The sequence below is a fragment of the Mustelus asterias genome, chromosome 5, assembly GCF_964213995.1.
Source record: "Mustelus asterias chromosome 5, sMusAst1.hap1.1, whole genome shotgun sequence".
In the NCBI taxonomy this organism is placed as follows: Eukaryota; Metazoa; Chordata; class Chondrichthyes; order Carcharhiniformes; family Triakidae; genus Mustelus; species Mustelus asterias.
The window spans coordinates 34,776,853-34,798,614 of record NC_135805.1 but is presented as its reverse complement, the minus strand read 5'-3'; the positions used below and the strand labels follow the sequence as shown (position 1 = coordinate 34,798,614).

The 21,762-nt window shown below is 42.0% G+C and overlaps 1 protein-coding gene across 1 annotated transcript in view; it reads right to left on the bottom strand.

Annotated features, from left to right (window-relative positions):
* Positions 1-7,894: 7,894 nt before the first annotated feature.
* The window catches only part of LOC144493963 (autophagy protein 5-like), a 61,025-nt gene continuing 47,157 nt past the window's right edge, over positions 7,895-21,762 (bottom strand). The window contains exon 8 of the mRNA XM_078213538.1: positions 7,895-8,616. Coding sequence (XP_078069664.1) covers positions 8,480-8,616 — 137 coding nt within the window. The 3' untranslated portion in view covers positions 7,895-8,479. The remainder of the gene's footprint in view (positions 8,617-21,762) is intronic.

Sequence of the window (21,762 nt, the reverse complement as noted above, 5' to 3'; positions counted from 1 at the left end):
CTCTATTAATTAAGGATGGCATTAGTATAGTATTTATAGGTGACCTTACCGTGAAAGAGCAAGATGTACAATTAATTTGGGCAGAGATAAGAAACAAAAATGGCAAGAGGTCATTCATGCTCCTCTAACAGTAGTCACACCGTAGGACAGAGCAGACAGGAAGTAGTAAATGGGGCATGGAAAAATAGTTACTACAATAACGATGGGTGACTTTATTCTTTATGTAAATTGGCAAAAGTAGTCTGGAAAATTAGTTCATGGAGTTTATGTCCTACAGTCAACCAGGGAACAGGCTATACTAGACCCGAATCCCTGCTGACTATGGCAAGGTCTGCAAGACATAATAGGCTACAACAGTGGTTCCCAAAGGGTGCGGCGCGCCACACTGGTGCAGCGAGAGAGGATGGCAAGTGTGCTGGGAAGATTCAAGGACAATCAAAAAAACATTTAAACATGGATAGATATTTTTCCAAAGTGAGAGCAAGGGCATCAAGTGAAGCTGAGGACGATGTCCCATGATCATATTATAAAGTAGTTGTGTTCTATGTTATGAATCAAGCACTGCTAGTTGTTTTTTTTTGTTTTTGAATGTATTTCTTATCAATAAAAAATTTGGTGTGGCGCGAGCAAACTTTTATTCCGAAAGTGCGGCCCAGTGAAAAAAGTTTGGGAACCACTGGGCTACAAGATGAAGACATGTAAAGTCGCTGGCTTTACACACCCCTCTCTTATGAGCTCAATGTACTCTACGCCCGTTTTGAGCAAAGGGTCAGAGAGAGCATGCCCTCCACCCTGGATGAACCTGTATCTGAGGTCATCATTGCAGATGTCAGAGCAGTCTTCTCAAAGGTCAACCCACAGAAAGCAACTGGACCGGATGGGGTACCCGGACGAGCACTCAGAACCCGCGCGGACCAGCTGGCAGGGTATTCGCAGACATCGTCAACCTCTCTTTACAACAATCTGAGGTCTCTATCTGCTTCAAGAAGACCACCATCATCTCAGTACCAAAGAAAAGCCAAGCAGCGTGCTTTAATGACTATAGTCCAGTGTCTCTGACACCAATCATTATGAAGTGCTTTGAAAGGTTAGACATGGCACGTATCAATTCCAGCCTCCCGGACTGCCTGGATCCACTACAGTTCGCCTACCGCCGCAAGAGGTCCACAGCAGACGGCATCTCCCTGGCCCTGCACTCAACCCTAGAACACCTAGATGACAAAGACACCGATATCAGACTCCTATTTCTCGACTACAGTACAGCCTTCAACACCATTATTCCTACAAAACTCATCTCCAAACTCCGTGGCCTCGACATCTCCCTCTGCCACTGGTTCCTGAACTTCCTAACCCAAAGACCACTATCAGTAAGGATAGGCAACACCTCTTCCCCGATCATCCTCAACACTGGTGCCCCACAAAGCTGTGTTCTCAACCCTCTACTATACTCCTTATACATCTATGACTGTGCGGCCAAATTCCCCTCCAACTCGATTTTCAAGTTTGCTGACGACATCACTGTAGTGGGTCGGATCTCAAACAATGACAAGACAGAGTACAGGAATGAGATAGAGAATCTGGTGAACTGGTGCGGCAACAATATCTCTCCCTCAATGTCAACAAAATGAAGGAGATTGTCATTGACTTCAGGAAGCGTAGACATGCCCCTGTCTACATCAGTGGGGATGAAGTAGAAATGTTGAAAGCTTCAAGTTTTTAGGTGTCCAGATCATCAACAACCTGTATCTCCATGTCAATGCTATAGTTAAGAAAGCCCACCAACGCCTCTACTTTCTCAGAAGACTAAGGAAATTTGGCATGTCAGCTACGACTCTCACTAACTTTTACAGATGCACCGTAGAAAGTATTTTTTCTGGTTGTATCACAGCTTGGTATGGCTCCTGCTCTGCCCAAGACCGCAAGAAACTACAAAAGGTCGTGAATGTAGCCCAATCCATCCAGCCTCCCATCCATTGCCTCTGTGTACACTTCCTGCTGCCTCGAAAAGCAGCCAACATAACTAAAGACACACACACCCTGGACATTCTCTCTTCCACTTTCTTCCGTTGGGAAAAAGATACAAAAGTCTGAGGACACGTACCAACCGACTCAAGAGCAGCTTCTTCCCTGCTGCCATCAGACTTCTGAATGGACCTACCTCACATTAAATTGATCTTTTTCTACACCCTAGCTATGACTGTAACACTACATTCTGCACTCTTTCCTTTCTCTCTCTACGAATGGTATGCTTTGCCTGTATAGCGTGCAAGAAACAATACTTTTCACTGTATACTAATACATGTGACAATAATAAGTTAAATCAAAGTTACTGAACTGAAGTGTTTAAGATTACAAAGGGGATTGATAAATTATTCAAAACAGTGAAAGATTCAAATGATGTAAAAGCTAAGTATTAGTCAGCTAGGAACACGAAGGAAAGGAAAATCAATGGGATAAACTAGTGGAGATCAGAGCTGGCGACAAAAAATAGACAAGTTCAAGAGTCAATTGTATTCATTTCTAGAAAGAAAAGGAATCGAGAGAAAGATTAGAAGGCAGTTAGGTAAAAATGACTTATCAAACTGGACAGACTAGTTTGTTGCATTTGCCTACATGACAATAGCGACTGCATTTCAAGATCAATCCATTGGTTATAAAGCACTTTGGAGTTGGCCCCAGGATATGATCAAGTTATTCTATAAATATGAGTTATTCCTTAAAGGTTTTAGTGACATTTGCCTCTGTTTAAATATTCTTACTTTTTAAAAAATCACATTATCCCAATGGGGTTGTCAATGCAATTCCAGCAAATAATGTATTCACACCTATCTAAGTCGTTCCTCTGTGACTTAGCTAAGAGGGAAGGAGTGCGAGGGCTTTGATCACATCTCTCTGACATAAAGCTGCATCAATCACCTCCAGTGCACCTACAAAATTCAGTCATACATAATAGGTGGCATAGTTTTGCAACAGCTGTCAGCTCCCTGTATTCTGAACCTACTAAACAGATAGCAACAAAATGATAGCATCTTTTCTTATTCTTTCAGGAGATGTGGGAGTTGCAGGCTGGGCTAGTATTTTTATTTATCATCCCTAATTGCTCTTGAGAAGGTTGTGGCGAGCCACGTTCTTGAACTGCAGCCCATGCGGTGTACATACACCCATAATACTGTTAGAGGTAGTAGAGGTGGTGCGGAGGGGGGTGGTAAGTGGTGGTGGTGTGGTTTGTTCCAGGATTTTGACCTAGCAGCAGTGAACGAATGGTGTGAGACTTGGAGAGGAACTGGTAGGTGTTGTTTCCATGCGCCTGCTGCCCTTGCTCTTCTTGGTGGTAGATGTCATAGGTCTGGAAGGTGCTGTCAAAGGAGCCTTGGTGAACCGCTGCATCTAATAGATGGTACAACTCAATTACTGGTAGGGTTGGTGGGGCATATGTTTCATAGTACAGCCCTACTGCGTGCTAGCAGATATGACTTGACAGCACCACGGTATAAGAAACCTGGCTTTCGCACAAGGCTGTTTTGTAAAGCTCAATTTTTGAACTATCAAATAAACTATACATTATATTTAACCAAGTGACGGAACACTTGATTCTTTTGCACAAACTTTATTTTAACAGATGGAGAAAAGTGAGATTTTGGAATAATTAAAAATTAGACATTTTCAATACTTTGCTATTATATTTTATACTATTAAATACTAATATTTTTAATATTTATTAATAAAAGCTAGTTGGTAATGAAAGCTGGCTGGAAAATTATTTACATTTTAAAAAATCAAATGATAGCCTATTTTGTGGTAGTGAAACTTTTTTTGTCAAAAATAACAGACAAAAGACTAAGAATATGAAGTAAAAGGCCATGTTGGCTGTTTGTTTTTTTTATTATCAAAGGAACTAATCTTGTTGCATAATTAAAACAGATAACAAGAGTATTGAAGTATCACATGTACTGATTTACATTATTTGGACAGGTGTACCAGACATTAGAAGAAAACTTACACTGGTTGAATTTGTACAACAGGTGGGACAAAAATCTACCGACCTGAAACTTGACCAATGCCATATACCAAACAAAATATTGCCTTAAGTATTTTCTGTATGGTAACCACCAAGGGGGCAGTGATAATAAACTAAGCTACTTCCTATCAATAAAATATTTTCATTACATAAAAAGTTTGGGCTATTCATTCTCATCCAGTACATTAAATCTTTAAATAATCCCCATCACAATTATTTCAACATGGCAAGTCAAAATGCAAGTGTGTTGTCGTTCACCTTTCTGCTACAAAACACATAGAAACAACCCATGAAATGCCATGATGCAAATGATCAGTCTCACCATAGCAACTCTTCTTCACTGGCATGCATGTTAACTGAAGACAGAAGCCATTCATTTAGTAATGGTAAACTATGTAAAAGTTTACAGCTCTGTTAAAAGGCCATTTGTGAAAGACGTACTATATTTTATGGACATGAGCAGTTTCACTGCCCAGTTGATTTCGTGAACCACAAAAGTGGACAAGTAAGAGAACGTGCAAGTAAATTAGCACTTGGTATTAATCGTGTACAGCACTTCCAGATCCCAGGGCTTCCTTATTTTCAGAATAAGCTGGTAACTCTCCAGCAATGGTGAGTATTAGTTCTATACTCACTTGGCTGAAACTCACTTGTACCTGCAAATTTCAAATTTTCCACACTTCCGAAACAGCATGTCTAACAGTAAATATTCAAATATCCATTATTTATTGTAACTGGCCCAAGTTGATTACAGAATAAGTACAAGGTGGTCTTTTATAAAGAAGCTTCTGAAAACTTAAGTCTGACAATTGTAAACAGTTATTTACTGTAAATGGTGTTGGACGAAATTGGATTGCCCAATGCCAGATTTTCTTCCTGTATGTCGTTGCAACTTCCTGCATGCACAGGCTATGCACACTGTAAGCCAGAAGCAAAAGGCATCAGCATTTCAATTTAGAGCAACAAAAAAGGTAGATATTTTTTATCGGCAAAGTTTTATTTAATAATTAGTTCTGTGAAAGCATTTCTTCACTTTTGATGTGTGACCCCTGGCTTAGTAATCATCATTCCCTGTATTTCCATCTCCCCTCCCCCAAATTCATTTGATAGCCACAATTGTTGGGTGCAGCTTTGGGAACAAATTTGGCTGCACTGTAATCATACTGTGTAATTCCCTAGGCTGTCTTTATCAGGAACCCATCGACTAACTGCATGCCCCATAGAAACTGCTGCAAAAGGGTACAGAACAAACAAGGAATCTGACTAGATTCGATCAGAGGATATTTTAGTCATCTGCACATGCAAATCATTGACATTGCATCTTTTATTTAGAGCAACAGAAAGATGCTTAAAATACATGATTCTGATATAAATCTGGAGTGTTATGTACTTATTGAAATGAAAAAGACATGTTTAAAAATGGTATACAGTCTAATAACTGCAGATAAGAATTTCCCATTTCCATTATCTATTAAGTACAAAACAAATGCCATATATATTTAAAATCACCGAATTGTGTCTAGTTCAGAACCCATGAATGCAAACAACTGCATTAAACAAAAATGTTTGATCTAAAGTTTGGAACAGATATAAATCCCAATAACTGGAATATACAAACTCATTGTAGAGTTTACAGTCTGCCATTAGAAGATGTGCAGGATGGATAGAAAGAGGCGCAGTGAGCTGGGGAGAGAGAATGGGAGCAGTGAGCAGGGGAGAGGGAATGGGAGCAGTGAGCAGGGGAGAGGGAATGGGAGCAGTGAGCTGGGGAGAGGGAAGGAGCACAGTGAGTGTGTGAGAGAATGGGAGTAACGAGCACGGGAGAGAGAATGGGAAAAGTGAGCTGAGGAGAGGGAATGGGAGCTGTGAGCGGGAGAAGGGGAAGGGGCGCAGTGTGCAGAGAAGAGGGGAGAAGCGAGCGGGGGAGAAGGAAGGGGATTAGCAGCCTGGGAGAGGCAAGGCGAGCAGTGAGCAGGGAAAGAAGGAAGTGGTGCAGCAAGCGGGTGAGGGGGACGGGACACGGCAAGCTGGAGGGAGGGTAGGGAAGCAGCGAACAGGCTGGGACAAGAGAACCAACAAGTGAGGAAGAGAGGGAAGGAGAGAAGTGAGCAGGGGAGAGGGATGGGGAGCAGAGAACGGAGGAAAGGGAAGGGAAGCAGCGAGCGGGGAGAGAGAAAAGAGAACGGGGGAGAGGGAAGGGGAGCAGCGAGCGGGGGAGAGGGAAGGGGAGCAGCGAGCGGGGGAGAGGGAACGGGAGCAGCGAGCGGGGGAGGGGGAACGGGAGCAGCGAGCGGGGGAGAGGGAAGGGGAGCAGCGAGCGGGGGAGAGGGAACGGGAGCAGCGAGCGGGGGAGGGGGAACGGGAGCAGCGAGCGGGGGAGAGGGAACGGGAGCAGCGAGCGGGGTAGAGGGAACGGGAGCAGCGAGCGGGGTAGAGGGAACGGGAGCAGCGAGCGGGGGAGAGGGAACGGGAGCAGCGAGCGGGGGAGAGGGAACGGGAGCAGCGAGCGGGGGAGAGGGAACGGGAGCAGCGAGCGGGGGAGAGGGAACGGGAGCAGCGAGCGGGGGAGAGGGAACGGGAGCAGCGAGCGGGGGAGAGGGAACGGGAGCAGCGAGCGGGGGAGAGGGAACGGGAGCAGCGAGCGGGGGAGAGGGAACGGGAGCAGCGAGCGGGGGAGAGAGAACGGGAGCAGCGAGCGGGGGAGAGGGAACGGGAGCAGCGAGCGGGGGAGAGGGAAAAGAGAACGGGGGAGAGGGAAGGGGAGCAGTGAGTGGGGGAGAGGGAACGGGAGCAGTGAGCGGGGGAGAGGGAAAAGAGAACGGGGGAGAGGGAAGGGGAGCAGTGAGTGGGGGAGAGGGAAGGGGAGCAGCGAGCGGGGGAGAGGGAACGGGAGCAGTGAGTGGGGCAGGGGGAAGGGGAGCAGCGAACGGGGCGGGGGAAGGGGAGCAGCGAGCAGGGGAGAGGAAAGGGGAGGAGTGAGCGGGGCGGAGGGAACGGGAGCAGCGAGCGGGGGAGAGGGAAGGGGAGCAGCGAGCGGGGGAGAGGGAAGGGGAGCAGCGAGCGGGGGAGAGGGAAGGGGAGCAGCGAGCGGGGGAGAGGGAAGGGGAGCAGCGAGTGGGGGAGAGGGAAGGGGAGCAGCAAATGGGGCAGGGGGAAGGGGAGCAGCGAGCGGGGCAGGGGAGCAGCGAGTGGGGAAGCAGAAAGGGGAACAGCGAGCGGGGGAGAGGGGGGGGGAGCAGCGAGTGGGGGAGAGGGAAGGGGAGCAGCGAGTGGGGGAGAGGGAAGGGGAGCAGCGAGTGGGGGAGAGGGAAGGGGAGCAGCGAGTGGGGGAGAGGGAAGGGGAGCAGCGAACGGGGAAGAGGGAAGGGGAGCAGCGAGTGGGGGAGAGGGAAGGGGAGCAGCGAGTGGGGGAGAGGGAAGGGGAGCAGCGAACGGGGAAGAGGGAAGGGGAGCAGCGAGCGGGGGAGAGGGGGAAGGGGAGCAGCGAGCGGGGGAGAGGGGGAAGGGGAGCAGCGAGCGGGGAGAGGGGGAAGGGGGGCAGCGAGCGGGGGAGAGGGGGAAGGGGAGCAGCGAGTGGGGGAGAGGGAAGGGGAACAGCGAACGGGGAAGAGGGAAGGGGAGCAGCGAGCGGGGGAGAGGGGGAAGGGGAGCAGCGAGCGGGGGAGAGGGGGAAGGGGGGCAGCGAACGGGGGAGAGGGGGAAGGGGGGCAGCGAACGGGGCAGGGGGAAGGGGAGCAGCGAATGGGGCAGGGGGAAGGGGAGCAGCGAGTGGGGCAGGGGGAAGGGGAGCAGCGAGCGGGATGGGAACAGTAAACGGGCTGGGGAAATGGAAAAAGAAAAGCAGGGGATCCGGAAGGTGAAGGAGGGGGAGGAAAGAGAAAGGAGTGAAAAAAAAGAATGGGACAGAGGGGAGAGAGTGCATTGGGGGGGGGCGGGGGTAAGAGTGGAAACAGACAGAGAGACTTTGAACCATTTCTGTAAAACCTTTGCCACCATCGTTACAAAGAATGCTACTTGTTTTCCTGTGAGCCAGTACAATCCTTTGGAAAGTACAAATATGTTTCTTTCCATTCTGTCGTTTTACAATTCAGTCGTGGTCACTTTTGGAAATACCCCTGGTTATTCGTTAATCAGAAGGACAAATCAAGCACTACATGTTTCCACTGCTTGGTACCTTTGCAAATATCACGTTTACCATTTAGCAAGAAAAATGATACCAGTAGTCTTGAGAAGTTTTCATGGTGCAAGTGAGGTTTTTATGACGACAGCAGAATTATAGTAGTGATGCAAACAAGGACCAGCCCCTTATCTGGTTGTGGGATCTCTTCCTGTTTGGCTTGCAGCAGTGAGTATTTCTGGTCAAGTTGCTTCCGACAGGCTCTATGGAAGTGGAATATACAACTGCTCTGGCAAGTCCAGGGGTTGTTTGCTTTCTTTTTCTATTAAGAGTTGCCTGCTTCCTCAGTCTCTAGGCAAAGGAATGATACTAATGTGCAGGAAATTGTCTGGGTAGCTCAGATGCTCACTGAGCCACTGTAATGGTGTCTCCAGCATTGGTTCAATCCCGTGAATCACTACTTGATATTGTTTCTCCACATCTAGTACAAGCACAAACAAAACCAAGTTACATAAAGTATTCACAGTTAAAGGTAAATATCTAATCTTACAAAACTCTCAAACAACTCCTAAATTAACATGATTCATAATAATTCAGGAAGCATTAGCATAGCTATATGAATACAACAGCACTTACTCATACTGAGTCTTTAAATTATGCACTTTTAATTTCAGGATTAGGCTTCATATTTCAGTATGCATCACACTTCAAAAATGGAAGCTCTGCAGTTAATGCATATTATTACAGATTCATTTGCAGAGCATCACTTGCAAAAAATATATGTCTATCATGCTTCTTATAGACTGTTAACCAAACCACTTCCTACCTAGTGCTGGCATTGCCTAATTTTATCGCTCGCGAGTTCCTCATGGTGTATCTTTGTTACATGCTGCTCAGTAAGTTCATTTAAAAACTGCAGTTTCTGAAAGGTTAGCCTCTTAAAATTGGGTTTGTTTTAAAACAGGGTTGTTATACAACTGTGTCAAGTTATGTCGGAAAGGTGATGGTGGTAATGCTTGGTGCAAAGTCCACGCACCGTGCTTACTCGCATGTGTGTCCATGCATATGTGGAATTGCTAATGTGCAAAAGCAATTCAATACGTCAACTTTGTCAATTCAATAAACCCAGCATCAAGTGATGATGTGTTTGGATGGGAACCTCAAATTCTCCACTGCTTAAATATGGGAAGTTAAAGCAAAGATACAAGACAAATACAGTAAATAAGACTTGCAAAAAATACTTTCACTTACATATTCTCCAGAATTAGTGGGAAATTTGAAACAGAATGAGAGACAAGTCTTATAGCGGAGTTGAAAGTCTGGACAGTTTTGTTTAGGTTCTGAGCAATACTTAAAATTTATTCTATTCATCAGTAAAAATCTATTTAATTGAATCCATCTACATGAAAAACCACAGGCTGAAGTCTATAGCCCATACATCATGGAGAAAGATTTTGCCATGGCAATTGCAGTAATAGCCAGTGGGTCAGGTCAAAGAGGATTAACCAAGCCAGGATACACCAAAGGGAGACATCAAACACTCATTTTAAAAGGGTAATTAATCTTGAAAGAAAACTTGGCCTAATGTTTCCTGGTGAATGAGATCTCAATCTTACGAGCAATACATGATGTAGCAGTAAAACAAATATATATACACAAGGTTTAAGTGCTTTCATCCTGTGATAGCGAACAAACGGAGTGTTGTTTATCATGAAAACGCAAATCCATAAAGGAGTACACATTAAGCAAATTTGTATCAAATTTTATTGGGATAGTCAAAAGTGCAGGCCTACATATAGAATTGATTAAAAATAAATCAAATGCCACTTTCTCTTTTCTTCTCTATTCCAATCCTTTCAAAAGGTCAAACATTTTGAAGGCCCTGTGTTTTTCCAGATGTCTTAGGTTGTTATTCAGTGAGCAAAGGACAATTCTGATTAGTGACCATCTTGCTTGATATCACATTCACAGTACACCAGCAGAAAATAAGGTTTTGGAGGCTCATCGATCAGCATTTTTACCATTGAGTTGAGCTCTTTTCCAATTCTGATTTTTTCTTTAGAATATATAAAAACACCTTCCCATGTGACCATCTTCCATATGCATATGGGATAACAGAAGGCTAATAAACAGAATAGGGCATCACAGAAGAGCCTGATCCTATTCTCCTCTGTCATTTAATGTTTGCAGAGGTCATTGCATTGTGAACGAGAGCTGGAGCACGAGCTGAATGCTCCCTTACTAATCCAGAAGAATTAGGTCAATTCCAACACTTATCACACTGGATGAAACTAGCTAACACTAGACTAGGGTTCAAAGCTGGAACTTCCTTGATCTGCATGATTCAGGCATTCACTGCCTTAACCAGCTGTTACTGCATTTATTAGAGAACAAATTCATTTTGAATTGAATTGGAGGTGGCATTGCAAGGAATTGGATGCATACAATGAAAAGGTTCTTTGAGAGAGGGAAAGAGATAAAAGTAAGATGAAGAAATTGTTGATTTGTGGCATTATCAACTATGATTAAGTATACTCTACTCCAAGAATGTTATCATCTTTGGTGCCCTTTATGGATGTCACCTAGTTATCAGGTGCTTGTCTTCATAACTGGTAACAGGGCAAAATTAAGTTAGACAGTGAGCAGAGGCAGGGAAACCCATAGATAAAAGACAGCATGTAATTTAAAAAAAAATTTAGACGGATTTATGTTTAAGATATTATAGTTATTCAATGATCATTTTCACATTCAACACGGAGTTTAGAAACATTTATATTTATTCAACAGAGGTTAGTGTTTGGTGATATTAAGCCACTACAGGGGCAGCTGGTTAAACAAATCATAGTGTAATGGAAAATTATTGTGCCGGAGACCATCATTTGGCCCATCATGTCTGTGCCAGTTGAAAAACAGCTATGTAGCCGTGGCTCAATTCTTGGCCTTGAGCCTTGTAGGTTTGGCACTTCAAGTGCATATATTTAAGTACCTTTAAATGTAATGCGTGCTTCTGTATCTGCCACTCCTTCAAGCACTGAATTGAGTTTAGTTAGGATGGTGCCCCATCACCCCCAATCTGGTGAAAAGTTAACTCCCCTCTAATTCTTCCAAAAATTACCTTAAAATCTTCACTCCCCATCACCAACTACCACCACCCACCACCCCACCCCTCTGATCGGATTATGGAAATAGGTCCTTCTTATCCACTCTACTGTGGTCCCCCTGAACTTCAAAAACCTGAACTGAATCTCCCCTCAGCCTCCTCTGCTCCACAGAAAACACTAATTTAGCCAATTCTTCCTACAGCTCTGGCCACATTGCACTCTCTCCAGTACTATCACATCCTTGCTATAATGTGGTGACTTGAAGTGCATACAATACTCTAAATCCAAGTAGCATTTTATATGGTTCTTGCATAAACTTCTCCTGGCTAATAAAGGATAAAGGATTGCATCTGCCTTCTCAACCACCTTATCTACCTTCTGTTACCTTCAGTGATTGTGGACATGCATTTTATGGTCCCGCTGCACTTCTCAGAAGTACCATTTATTGTGCATTCCCTTGCTTTGTTACCCTCCCCAAATGCAATATCTCACATTTCTTTGGATTGAATTCCATTTGCCACTTTTCTGTGGATCTCAATAGTTTATTAGTCTATTTACATACACAGAAGCTACATAGAAAATAGGAGTAGGCCATTCGGCCCTTCGAGCCTGCTCTGCCATTCATTATGATCGTGGCTGATTATCAAATTCAATACCTTGATTGTGCCTTCCCCACATTTCCCTTTAGGCCCAAGAGCGATATATAACTCCTTCTTGAAATCACGCAATGTTTTGGCCTCAACTACTTTCTGTGATAGTTAATTCCACAGATTCACCACTCTCTGTGTGAAGAAATTTCTCCTCACCTCAGTCCTAAAAGGTTTACCCCTTAGCCTCAAAGTATGACCTCTAGTTCTGGACTCCCCCACCAGTGGGAAACATTCTTTCTGAATCTCCCCTGTCTAAACCTGTTAGAATTTTATCAGTTTCTATGAGATCCCCTCTCAATCTTCTAAACTCCAATAAATATAATCCTAACCAACTTACTCTCTCCTCATATGACCGTACTGCCATTCCAGGAATCAGTCTGGTAAACCTTTGCTGTGCTCCCTCTATAGCAAGAGCATCTTCCTCAGATAAGGACACCAAAACTGCACACAATACTCCAGGTGTGGCCCTACCAACGCCCTATACAATTGCAGCAAAATAGTCCTATTCCTTTACTCAAATCCTCTCGGTATGAAGGCCAACATAACACTTGCCTTCTTTACTGTCTACTGTACGTCCATGTTTACTTTCAGCAACTGATGCACAAGGACACCAAGTTCTCGCTGAGTATCCACCTCTCTCAGTTTACATCCATTCGAATAATAATCTGCCTTCCTATTTTTGCTACCGAAGTTGATAACCTCACATTCATCCACATTATCCTAGCACTGCCCAGGAGGCATCTTGGCACTGCCCACAGGGCCTGATCTAAATCTTGGCATTAAAAGAAGTGCAATGGGCATGAACTTGGGGTACTTTCTCACTAGTTCCCCACTAAAGATACGACAATGTGATAACGTTGGTACATTCATGAGAAAATGCCAAACAATCTTAGAAGTTAAATTTTGCAAGTGTGGAGACAGACACATTCCTTCAGAAGTTAATTAATGTTGACTTTTTTCCCCCCATCTCTTTTACATCTCTCTCTTAATTTCATCTGTCGTTACTAATCCTTATTTTACTTTCTGTACATGATTTAAATCTAATTTGTACTTTCTGATTGATACTTCTGTCGCTTACAAACTCCATTGCTCTATACATCAGTGAGGATTAGGAAAAACTGTTAAAGCAGTGGGAGGCATTCAAGGTAAAATTCTACAAGTACAGTGCGGACATGCCCTGCAAAGAAACAGGGTGGCACTGCCAAATCTAGAGCTCAGAAGTACAGAGGTCAAGGTAAGGCAGAAAAAGAAATCTTGTAACAAAAGACTTAATATTGTAGAAAGTCTAGAGGAGTATAGAAAGCTCAGGGGTGAAGTAAAAATGGAAATTAGGAAACCAGAGAGGATAAGAAAAAGTATTTGCTGGTAAAATCAAAGAAAGTCTTGAGACGTTTTACCAATATAGAGCAAGAGAATAACTAAGGAAAAGGTAGGGCCTATCAGAGATTTACATGGTAACTTGTGGGTTGATTCAGAAAATCTGCACAGGATTCTCAGTGAGTAAAAGTAAAGTCTCCATAGTCCCAGATGACCATAGGCTGCTCTTCCCTTTGAGGGGGAGAGCTGACTGGTGCTGATTTAACCTGAGGATCACCACACCTCAGGCAAGGGGCAAAGCTGAGAAGACGGGGCCTTCATGAAAAACCACAACCAGTACAGGAATGAGTATTTTGTCTGTCTTCACTAAGGACAGGGATAATTCAGACATTCTACTGAAAGAGGAGGACTGCGAAATATTAGAAGCAGTAAGCATCGAGAGAGAGGAAGTACTAGAGGAACTGGCATCTTTGAAGGTGGATAAATCACCAGAACCAGATGGATTGTATTTCAGGCTGTTGATGGAAGTTAAGGAGGAAATAACGGATAATTTGAGGACCTTTTTCCAATCCTCAGTAGATACAGGTGAGATACCAGAGGATTGGAGGTCTGCAAAGGTTGCATCATTATTTAAAAAGTGTGTGGGGGAGGCGGGGATAGGCCATAAAAGTATAGGCAAACAGTCTGACTTCAGTGGTGTGAAAATTATTGGAAACAATTCTGAGAGACAGTATAAACAGTCACTTAGAAAGGCACGGATTGATCAGAGATAGTCAGCATAGTTGTTAAGGAAGGATCGTGTCTTACGAAATTAATATAAAACTTTTTGAGGAAGTAACAAGGAGGATTGATGAAGGTGGCATTTGACAAGAGGTGAAACTGTCTCCAGCTGGAAAACTGATGAGATTACAACTGGGAAGGTCACTGCGATTCAGTTCACAATTCAAGTACTGTTGGAAATTTGGGAGCCTGAGAGATTCTCACTGAATTCTCCCAATTAGAAATTTTATTGGAGTGGGGACCTAAAGACACCAGAAAGGCAGGCTCATAGGGAGCCCCAATCCCCAGTCAACCCTATACCATCCCCCCATCCCCCATCAGTCTCTGGCTAAGACCTCCTTCCCCGGCATCCTGCTAACGGGTCGCCAAACGTCCCATTTCAGGAGCTTGCTTTTGTATTCAATATCTCACCTAATAAAGGAAAACATTCCATGTGCTTCCTTGACTACTCTGTCCACCTGTCCTGGCACCTTCAAGGACCTGTGAACAAGTACTCGAAGGTCTCTACTCTCCTCAACTCCTCCAATATCTTCCCATTTATTGAGTACTCCCTTGCTTTGTTTGCCCTCCCCAAATGCATTACCTCACACTTTTCCGGAAACTGCTTTCCATTCACAAGAATAATGATGGAATTGTATCAACCGCTGGTTAAAGTTCTGGTCGTCAAGTTACAGGAATGACATAATCGCTTTGGAGTGAGTGCAGAGGAGGTTTACAAGAATGTTGCAGCTATGAGGACAGATTGAATAGACTAGAGTTGTTTTCCTTGGAACAGAGGAGACTAAGTGGTGACCTAATTGAGGTGTACAAATTATGAGGGGCTTAGACAAGACAGTTTTCCTTCATTGAGGGGTCAATTACCAGGGGGCATAGATTTAAGGTGATTGGTAGAAGGATTAAATGGGACAGGAGTAAAGAAGTTTTCACCCAGAGGTTGGTGGGCACCTGGAATTCACTGTCTAAGCTGCATGTGAAGTGCTGCAAGCTATAGACCAGATGCTGAAAAACAGGGTTAAAATAAGTGGCTAGTTCCTTTTATCTCTTGTTGGTTGGCACACACACGATGTGCTGAATGGACTCTTTTTGCAAAGGAACTTTGACAGTTCTATTTTTCTTCAATCTGATTGGTTGAACTGTTTCTTCCCCTGCTCATATATGCCCTAACTCTCCTGTGACAGACACCACACTGAATCAGACATATCTTCACTCAAAGTCCACAAACTCTTGGTGGGCTGCTGCCAATGAGGTGAACGGCGAGCACTGCTCCTTTGCCACTAACTGCAAAATCCAGGCCATTGTTAACTGTAGAGACTTATGGTTGTCACAAAGCAACTGTTAACCATTGACTCGCTTCAACTAAATTAAAAGCTTAAATTCTATGTAAATAAATATGCATAATCTTAAAAACATTCTAACCAAACAATATCAGACAAAAATTAAAAAACTAACCAATTAAAATTTACATAAAACAAGTGCCCCTCCAGCTAAATGACAATGGAACTGAGAGTTTTCTGCTCCAATTCTATTTACTTTCTCAGCGGCAGAGATAGTGCCATATTACTGATGTGAGAGTCACCTGAGAATCAGAGGCTAGATAGATAGTAAGGGCTCGCTTGATACATATTCCCAAGGGTCTGAGTATCTTTCTGACTTGCACTAAACTTTTAATATCCCCATGCTAAGTTTTTTTTTTGTCAGCAAAGAGATGACAATTTATGAAGTGTAAATGAGTTCACAATACACGGGACTTTTTACATTTAAAAAAGATTTTCGTTTAAGGTGTGTTATGACTTTGTAACTTGCAAAAGCCAGTTTACTGGCCTCTAGTCAAAGATCTTGTTATTTTCAGACGCTATGCTATTAATGTATTTTTTTTAAAAGGGCAACTAAGGATGAGCAACACCTTGCCACCGATGCACATCCTATAAATGAATAGAAATAAAATTGCTAGAACATGCGAGTTTTGAAAAAGATTTATTAATTAAAGCCTGTGTTTAATAAAATATACCATCAGCAAAACTGCTTATAATGAAACATTAAACTGAAAACTATTTCACTTTCTCCTCTTTTCTTTCAAAAAGATCAAAAAACGAGAGATTAGGAACAAAGGAGGAGCTGAAGAGAAAAATATAATTGCCTGACAATATTTAGACATCTGTGCTTTAAAAAAATACAAAAGCAAATCCTAAGCAAGGAATGCAAAATTCTTTTAAACTTAATCCTAGACAAAGGGATCGATAAATCCATTTCAAAGAACAAAATCTGAAAATATTGTTTTGTACAGAAGGCTGGCTTCTTATACAGTTTCAATGCTGAGATAGTTCTTTCTCAAACTGTATGATGTGGGCTAACTAAGTTTTGTCTTTTGTTAAAACTGTGCATCTTTCTGTATTATTAAATCATTGAGGAATATCTTAACTGCAAATGCCTACAAATCACATATTAAATCAAACATATTTGATTTGAGGGCGACACGGTGACATAGCGGTTAGCACTGCTGCCTCACAGTGCCAGGAACCCGGGTTCGATTCCGGCCTTGGATGACTGTGCAGTGCCTGCACGTTCTCTCTGTGTCTGTGTGGGTTTCCTCTGGGTGCTCTGGTTTCCTCCCACAGTCCGAAAGACATGCTGATTAGATGCATTGGTCATGCTGAATTCTCCCTCAGTGTACCTGAACAGGCACCGGAGTGTGGTGACTAGGGGATTTTCACAATAACTTCATTGCAGTGTTAATGTAAGCCTACTTGTGACACTAATAAATAAACTTTAAACGGAAACATACTACTGCACATTTTGTCAGTTATCACGCTTGATTGCCACTTAGCTACATGCAAGCAACCAATTGCTTCAAATCCTATATTCATAAAAAAAGACAAACCATGAAAGTTGGCAATGTATCAATAGAGTTCAGGGAAAAAAATGGGCTAGAATTTAAAAAAAAATCTAATGCAGAACCAACAATGAGCAAAAAAAAAAGTAAAATTACCAATTAACGTGTGAACTAATGTAATTGTTTAAAATATTTTTGATTAGCTATTTGGTTGTCACCACCTTTTGCCACATGGACACGTAGCACCAGAAGTAAGATATAGTATAAAATGCTACATAATTCACAAATAAATTGTTAAACCTGTAAATCACATCTTCTGTTGAAATGTCCCAATTAGTAATGGCTTCTCCTAATGGCAACACACCAATGAAAAAAAAATAGTAAAAGCACATGATTTTGTCCAGTGTCTAGAATATTTTCTCCATATAATTTCTGCTTCATGTTAATCTCAATTGTCTACTTAACTGCCAACTGGATTTGATGGTCAGTCCCTGACCCCACACACAAATTCTGTTGCCATTTTCAGCTATTTATTATTTTTTGATATGGATCTTTTTCCTCAGTATCTCTTTTGGCTGGTATTCAGTTTTTGTCCTCATCTAGGTCAAGGCTGTAATGAGGCCACATCCCTGATTACTTATGCAATAGTTTGATAAGCTTTTAAAGATTTAGAGATATTTTACTTTTGCTATGTTTATGTTTGCTCCAAATTATTTACAATGAAAGCCCAAACACCACATTAGGAAGTGAAACAGGACACCATTCCATAACCGGTTCCAGCAACTCACTTACAGTCTCTTAAATACAACTCTAAGTTCTCTTTACAATTGCCTGGTCCTATTTAGAGGCCTAACATTGAGATGCTGCAGCTAAGCTGTCATTTTGGGCTTCAGGCATCCTCATATATTCCTTCCAACAAATGTTATATACCTCTCATCAGATCTCAAACACCTATGATCAGAGAAATTAACTGTGGCCCCACACAGTCCCTCAGGTATGCAATGTTCAAAACTATTGCAGGAGTTATCCGAAAAAGTACAATATCCAAGAACACAACAGGTTCCACACTCCAGTATGATGCTTGTGTTTTCTTTTATGAATGGTTGTGCTCATGCAAAGCCAACTTTGCCAGGTGGATGCCTACAACCCAGCGTGACAGCTTTGCTGCAGCATTTTGGTGCTTGCTCTTTATATAGAACAAGGCAAGTGTAAAGGAAGCTAAGAGTTGTATTTAACAGGCTGTAAATTTATTGGTACACAGCCAGAGGTGCTGGAAGTGGTTATGGAATTGTGTTCTGCTGCACTTCCTAATGTGGTTTTTGGACTTTCATTGTAATAATTTGGAGCAGAAGTGAAATATCTCTGAATCTTTAAAAGCTTATGAAACTATGGAAATCATTGCCTAACTAATCAGGGACAGTTTCATTACAGCCTTGGCTTAAATGAGGGCATAAAACAAATACCAGCCAGAAGAGATACCAAGGAAAAAGACACAAATCAGAAAGTAACCAACAGCTGAAAATAGAAACAGAATTTGATTGCGGCCAGAGACTGGCCAACAAAACTTAGTTGGTAGTGCAGTAGACAACCAAGATTACCATGAAGCAGAAATTAAACAAAGAAAATATTGAAACCAAAGAACAAAGTAGATTTTTATAAGCAATGTTCTTATTTGTTTTTTCCAGTGCGGAGTTGTCATTAGGAAACACCACTATCCAACAGAATATCTGAAGCTTGTACAAATTCTCAGCAACTAATCACCAAGAATAATTTGACAGAACTGGAGAAAATTAGAGGGAGAATACTAAATTTAGCCATTTAACATAGTTTTAAAAATATCTGCTCTGTCATTTTCTAATGCGTTGACAGCAATACAGCGACATATTAGAGCTATAATACCAAGGACTTTGCTATTCCAGTTAGACCTCTGATAAAATTTAGTCAATTTCACCACGTGGCCTCAAACATTCTATGCGTTTTTTTGTGCACAACTTATTATTTTTAAAATGCTCAATTCTTCCATAACTGTAGTGCCATGGTTCGCCAACATCAGAGATGTTCAAATTCTATCAGAAGCTCAATTTACTCAGCTTTTAAAGTCTCGTCAAATTTCTACACTTCTTGTGCATGAAACCTACTTCCATAAACATTAGTAATATAGCTAGTAACATTGGGAGCTACCCGAGGATAGCCACTGCATATGTACCGGAATTCATAATATCTATTCTGACAGATACATGCATTTTAGTACCTCTGGCTTAGCTAACCTCTTTGTGAATGAATGTTGTTAATGTCTGCCACCTACTGCAGACCCGCTGACAATGCAATGGCACAAATCCCCTTCTTCCTCTATTAGCAGTGCCAATAGTGATTTGGTCCTTTGCAGGTACCTCTGCCAGAGTCTCAGGAGCATTGGGAGCCTGCTCTGTTCTCAGTATTTTAAATTTCCTGGGATAGAGGTTAGAAAAAACTTCCCTGATTTAATGCAAAAATAAGTTTAAATTGGTCAATAAAGGACGCAACCATTACAATCTTCCAGGCTTGCTGATAGCAAACTTTTCACAGTATTTATGGAGGTTGGAGTTCCAAACATGTATTGAATACCAGTGGGAGAAACAGAACAAAACTGAGCTGTAACACTACAGATCATAAAGGGATGCAGCATGCAATAATGGTCAGCACATGCCCAACATCTTTCTCTATGTAGACAGTTATATGTTAACCTCAACTATTTGTTTATCCAGTGACAGCAAGCGAATAAAACAGAATCATCTGTAGTTTTTTGATAAACCTAAGTTATTGTTTAGTAATTATTTCTCGCGCAATAACCATTTTGATGGTTCAGGCTTTTATCTACAATAAACACTTTAGGATCCTGTCTCATGTGAAATATGTTTCCTGTATTAATCTAAGTAAGATGATTGATAGGACTTGCCATGCATAGGCAATCTTTGCTCCTTCCACCCAGGTTTTGATCGATCTTAGACAACAGCTATGTGTCTATTTCCTGTCCAAAGTAACAGACGCATAGAGTATGCTATTTTTATATTTGTTTATGTTTTCAGGAAAACACTGTATATTCCAGGAACTAATAAAAAAAACACTTCCATGTCTGTGCAGTAATCCCAGTGAACAAGTCCCATTGGCTGACTGATTTAATGATAACGAATGATTTTAAAATTTCACTTTCATAAAACATCAAATCAACCAGCACTGAAGAATGTTAGGAACCAGACACACAGAAAGGAAACAGATTAACATAAATTTAGATGATACTATGGGTCACATGGAAATTACTTAACAAGTATGAATGGCCATCGCAAAAACATTAACCAGAGGAAGAAACTGAAATGATCAAATCATGTCAAAATCAGTCAAAAGGAGAAGAGATCACAATCACATTGCTCCAGTTTCTTTTCAGAATTGTTCTTGGCATTATTTTGGTTCCTTCACTAAACGGAATGCTTTCTCTGGAAACAAACAATGCAGCAAACTAAAACACGATACTAAACATTTTTATAAACTAAAAATGCTAAATACAAGTATACAAGGAGATGATTAACCATACTATGCAATTTCATTTTCTCAGATTAAAACTACTATAACAATGTTTTCTATCAAATATGTGCGCTTATGTGAAACTCGATTCTTGTGTTTATGAACAGAAGGAGAACCTACACTGAAAGTCACGCGGTTGGTAGTCTCAAAAGTACAAAATTGGGCCAGTTTTTTTTTTATTCGTTCATGGGATGTGGGCGCCACTGGCTGGGCCAGCACTTATTGCCAGTCCCTCAGGACATTTAACAGTCAGTCAAATTGCTGTGTGTCTGGAGTCACATGTAGGCCAAACCAGGTAAGGATGACAAATTTCTTTCCCTAAAAGACATTAGTGAACCAAATGGGTTTCTGCAACAATTGACAACGGTTTCACGGTCACCATTAGACATTTAATTCCAGATTTTTATTGAATTCAAATTTCACCGTTTGCCACCATGGGATTCGAGCCCAGGTCAAATTTCTACACTTCTTGTGCATGAAACCTACTTCCATAAACATTAGTAATATAGCTAGTAACATTGGGAGCTACCCGAGGATAGCCACTGCATATGTACCGGAATTCAAAGTGTATCTAAAATTCATGGAGCTTGATTTCCGAAGGTTTTCTTTCAAGCATTTCTGTGTCCAGTTTTATTATTGTGGACTCATGCTGGGACAGAGGCTCACTTACCACCAGAACATTATACAGGAATCACAACTGACTCCTAATTTACATAGGTTTGAACCTACAGAGAAGTGGCCTCTGAGAAGGCCCCAAGCTTCTAACTGGAAATTTAGCTGTACAAGTTACCCACTATTCCAAACCATTTTCTGATAGTCAACAGCAATGCAACATTGTGGGCCTCTGAAAATGAACATCGCAGTGCAATATTTTGGGGCCAAAGCTGCCAAACAATGAACGTCTCTGACCCTGGCTGTTTTGTTGCTTTAAAAAATGTTATGAGTAGGCTTAATGAAAATACAATTACACCTAGGAGGAATTTACTCACATACAGGGAATAGAAATGTCGGGGAAAATGGCCAATTGCCATTTTGTAACCTGTGTGTGTTTCTACTTTGAACTCAAGACATCATATTTGTGGGCACACTACCTCTTGTTAAAAAATTGAATTAAATGAAGGGTAAAATATGATGCTTTCAGGCCTCCTGTTTTGAAACCATCAAAAACATAGCCATCATTTTGGAAAGTTGACAAATTAATAGCAAATTTATAATTCACTTCATTTATAATTATAATATATTACGTCCTGGCCTGCTGGAATCATCTTCACTGTCCACTATGCCACTAAGATTGGTGGCATAGTGAACAGTGAAGAAAGTTATCTCCGATTGCAACGGGATTTTGATCAATTGGACCAGTGGGCTGACAAATGGCAGATAGAGTTTAATTT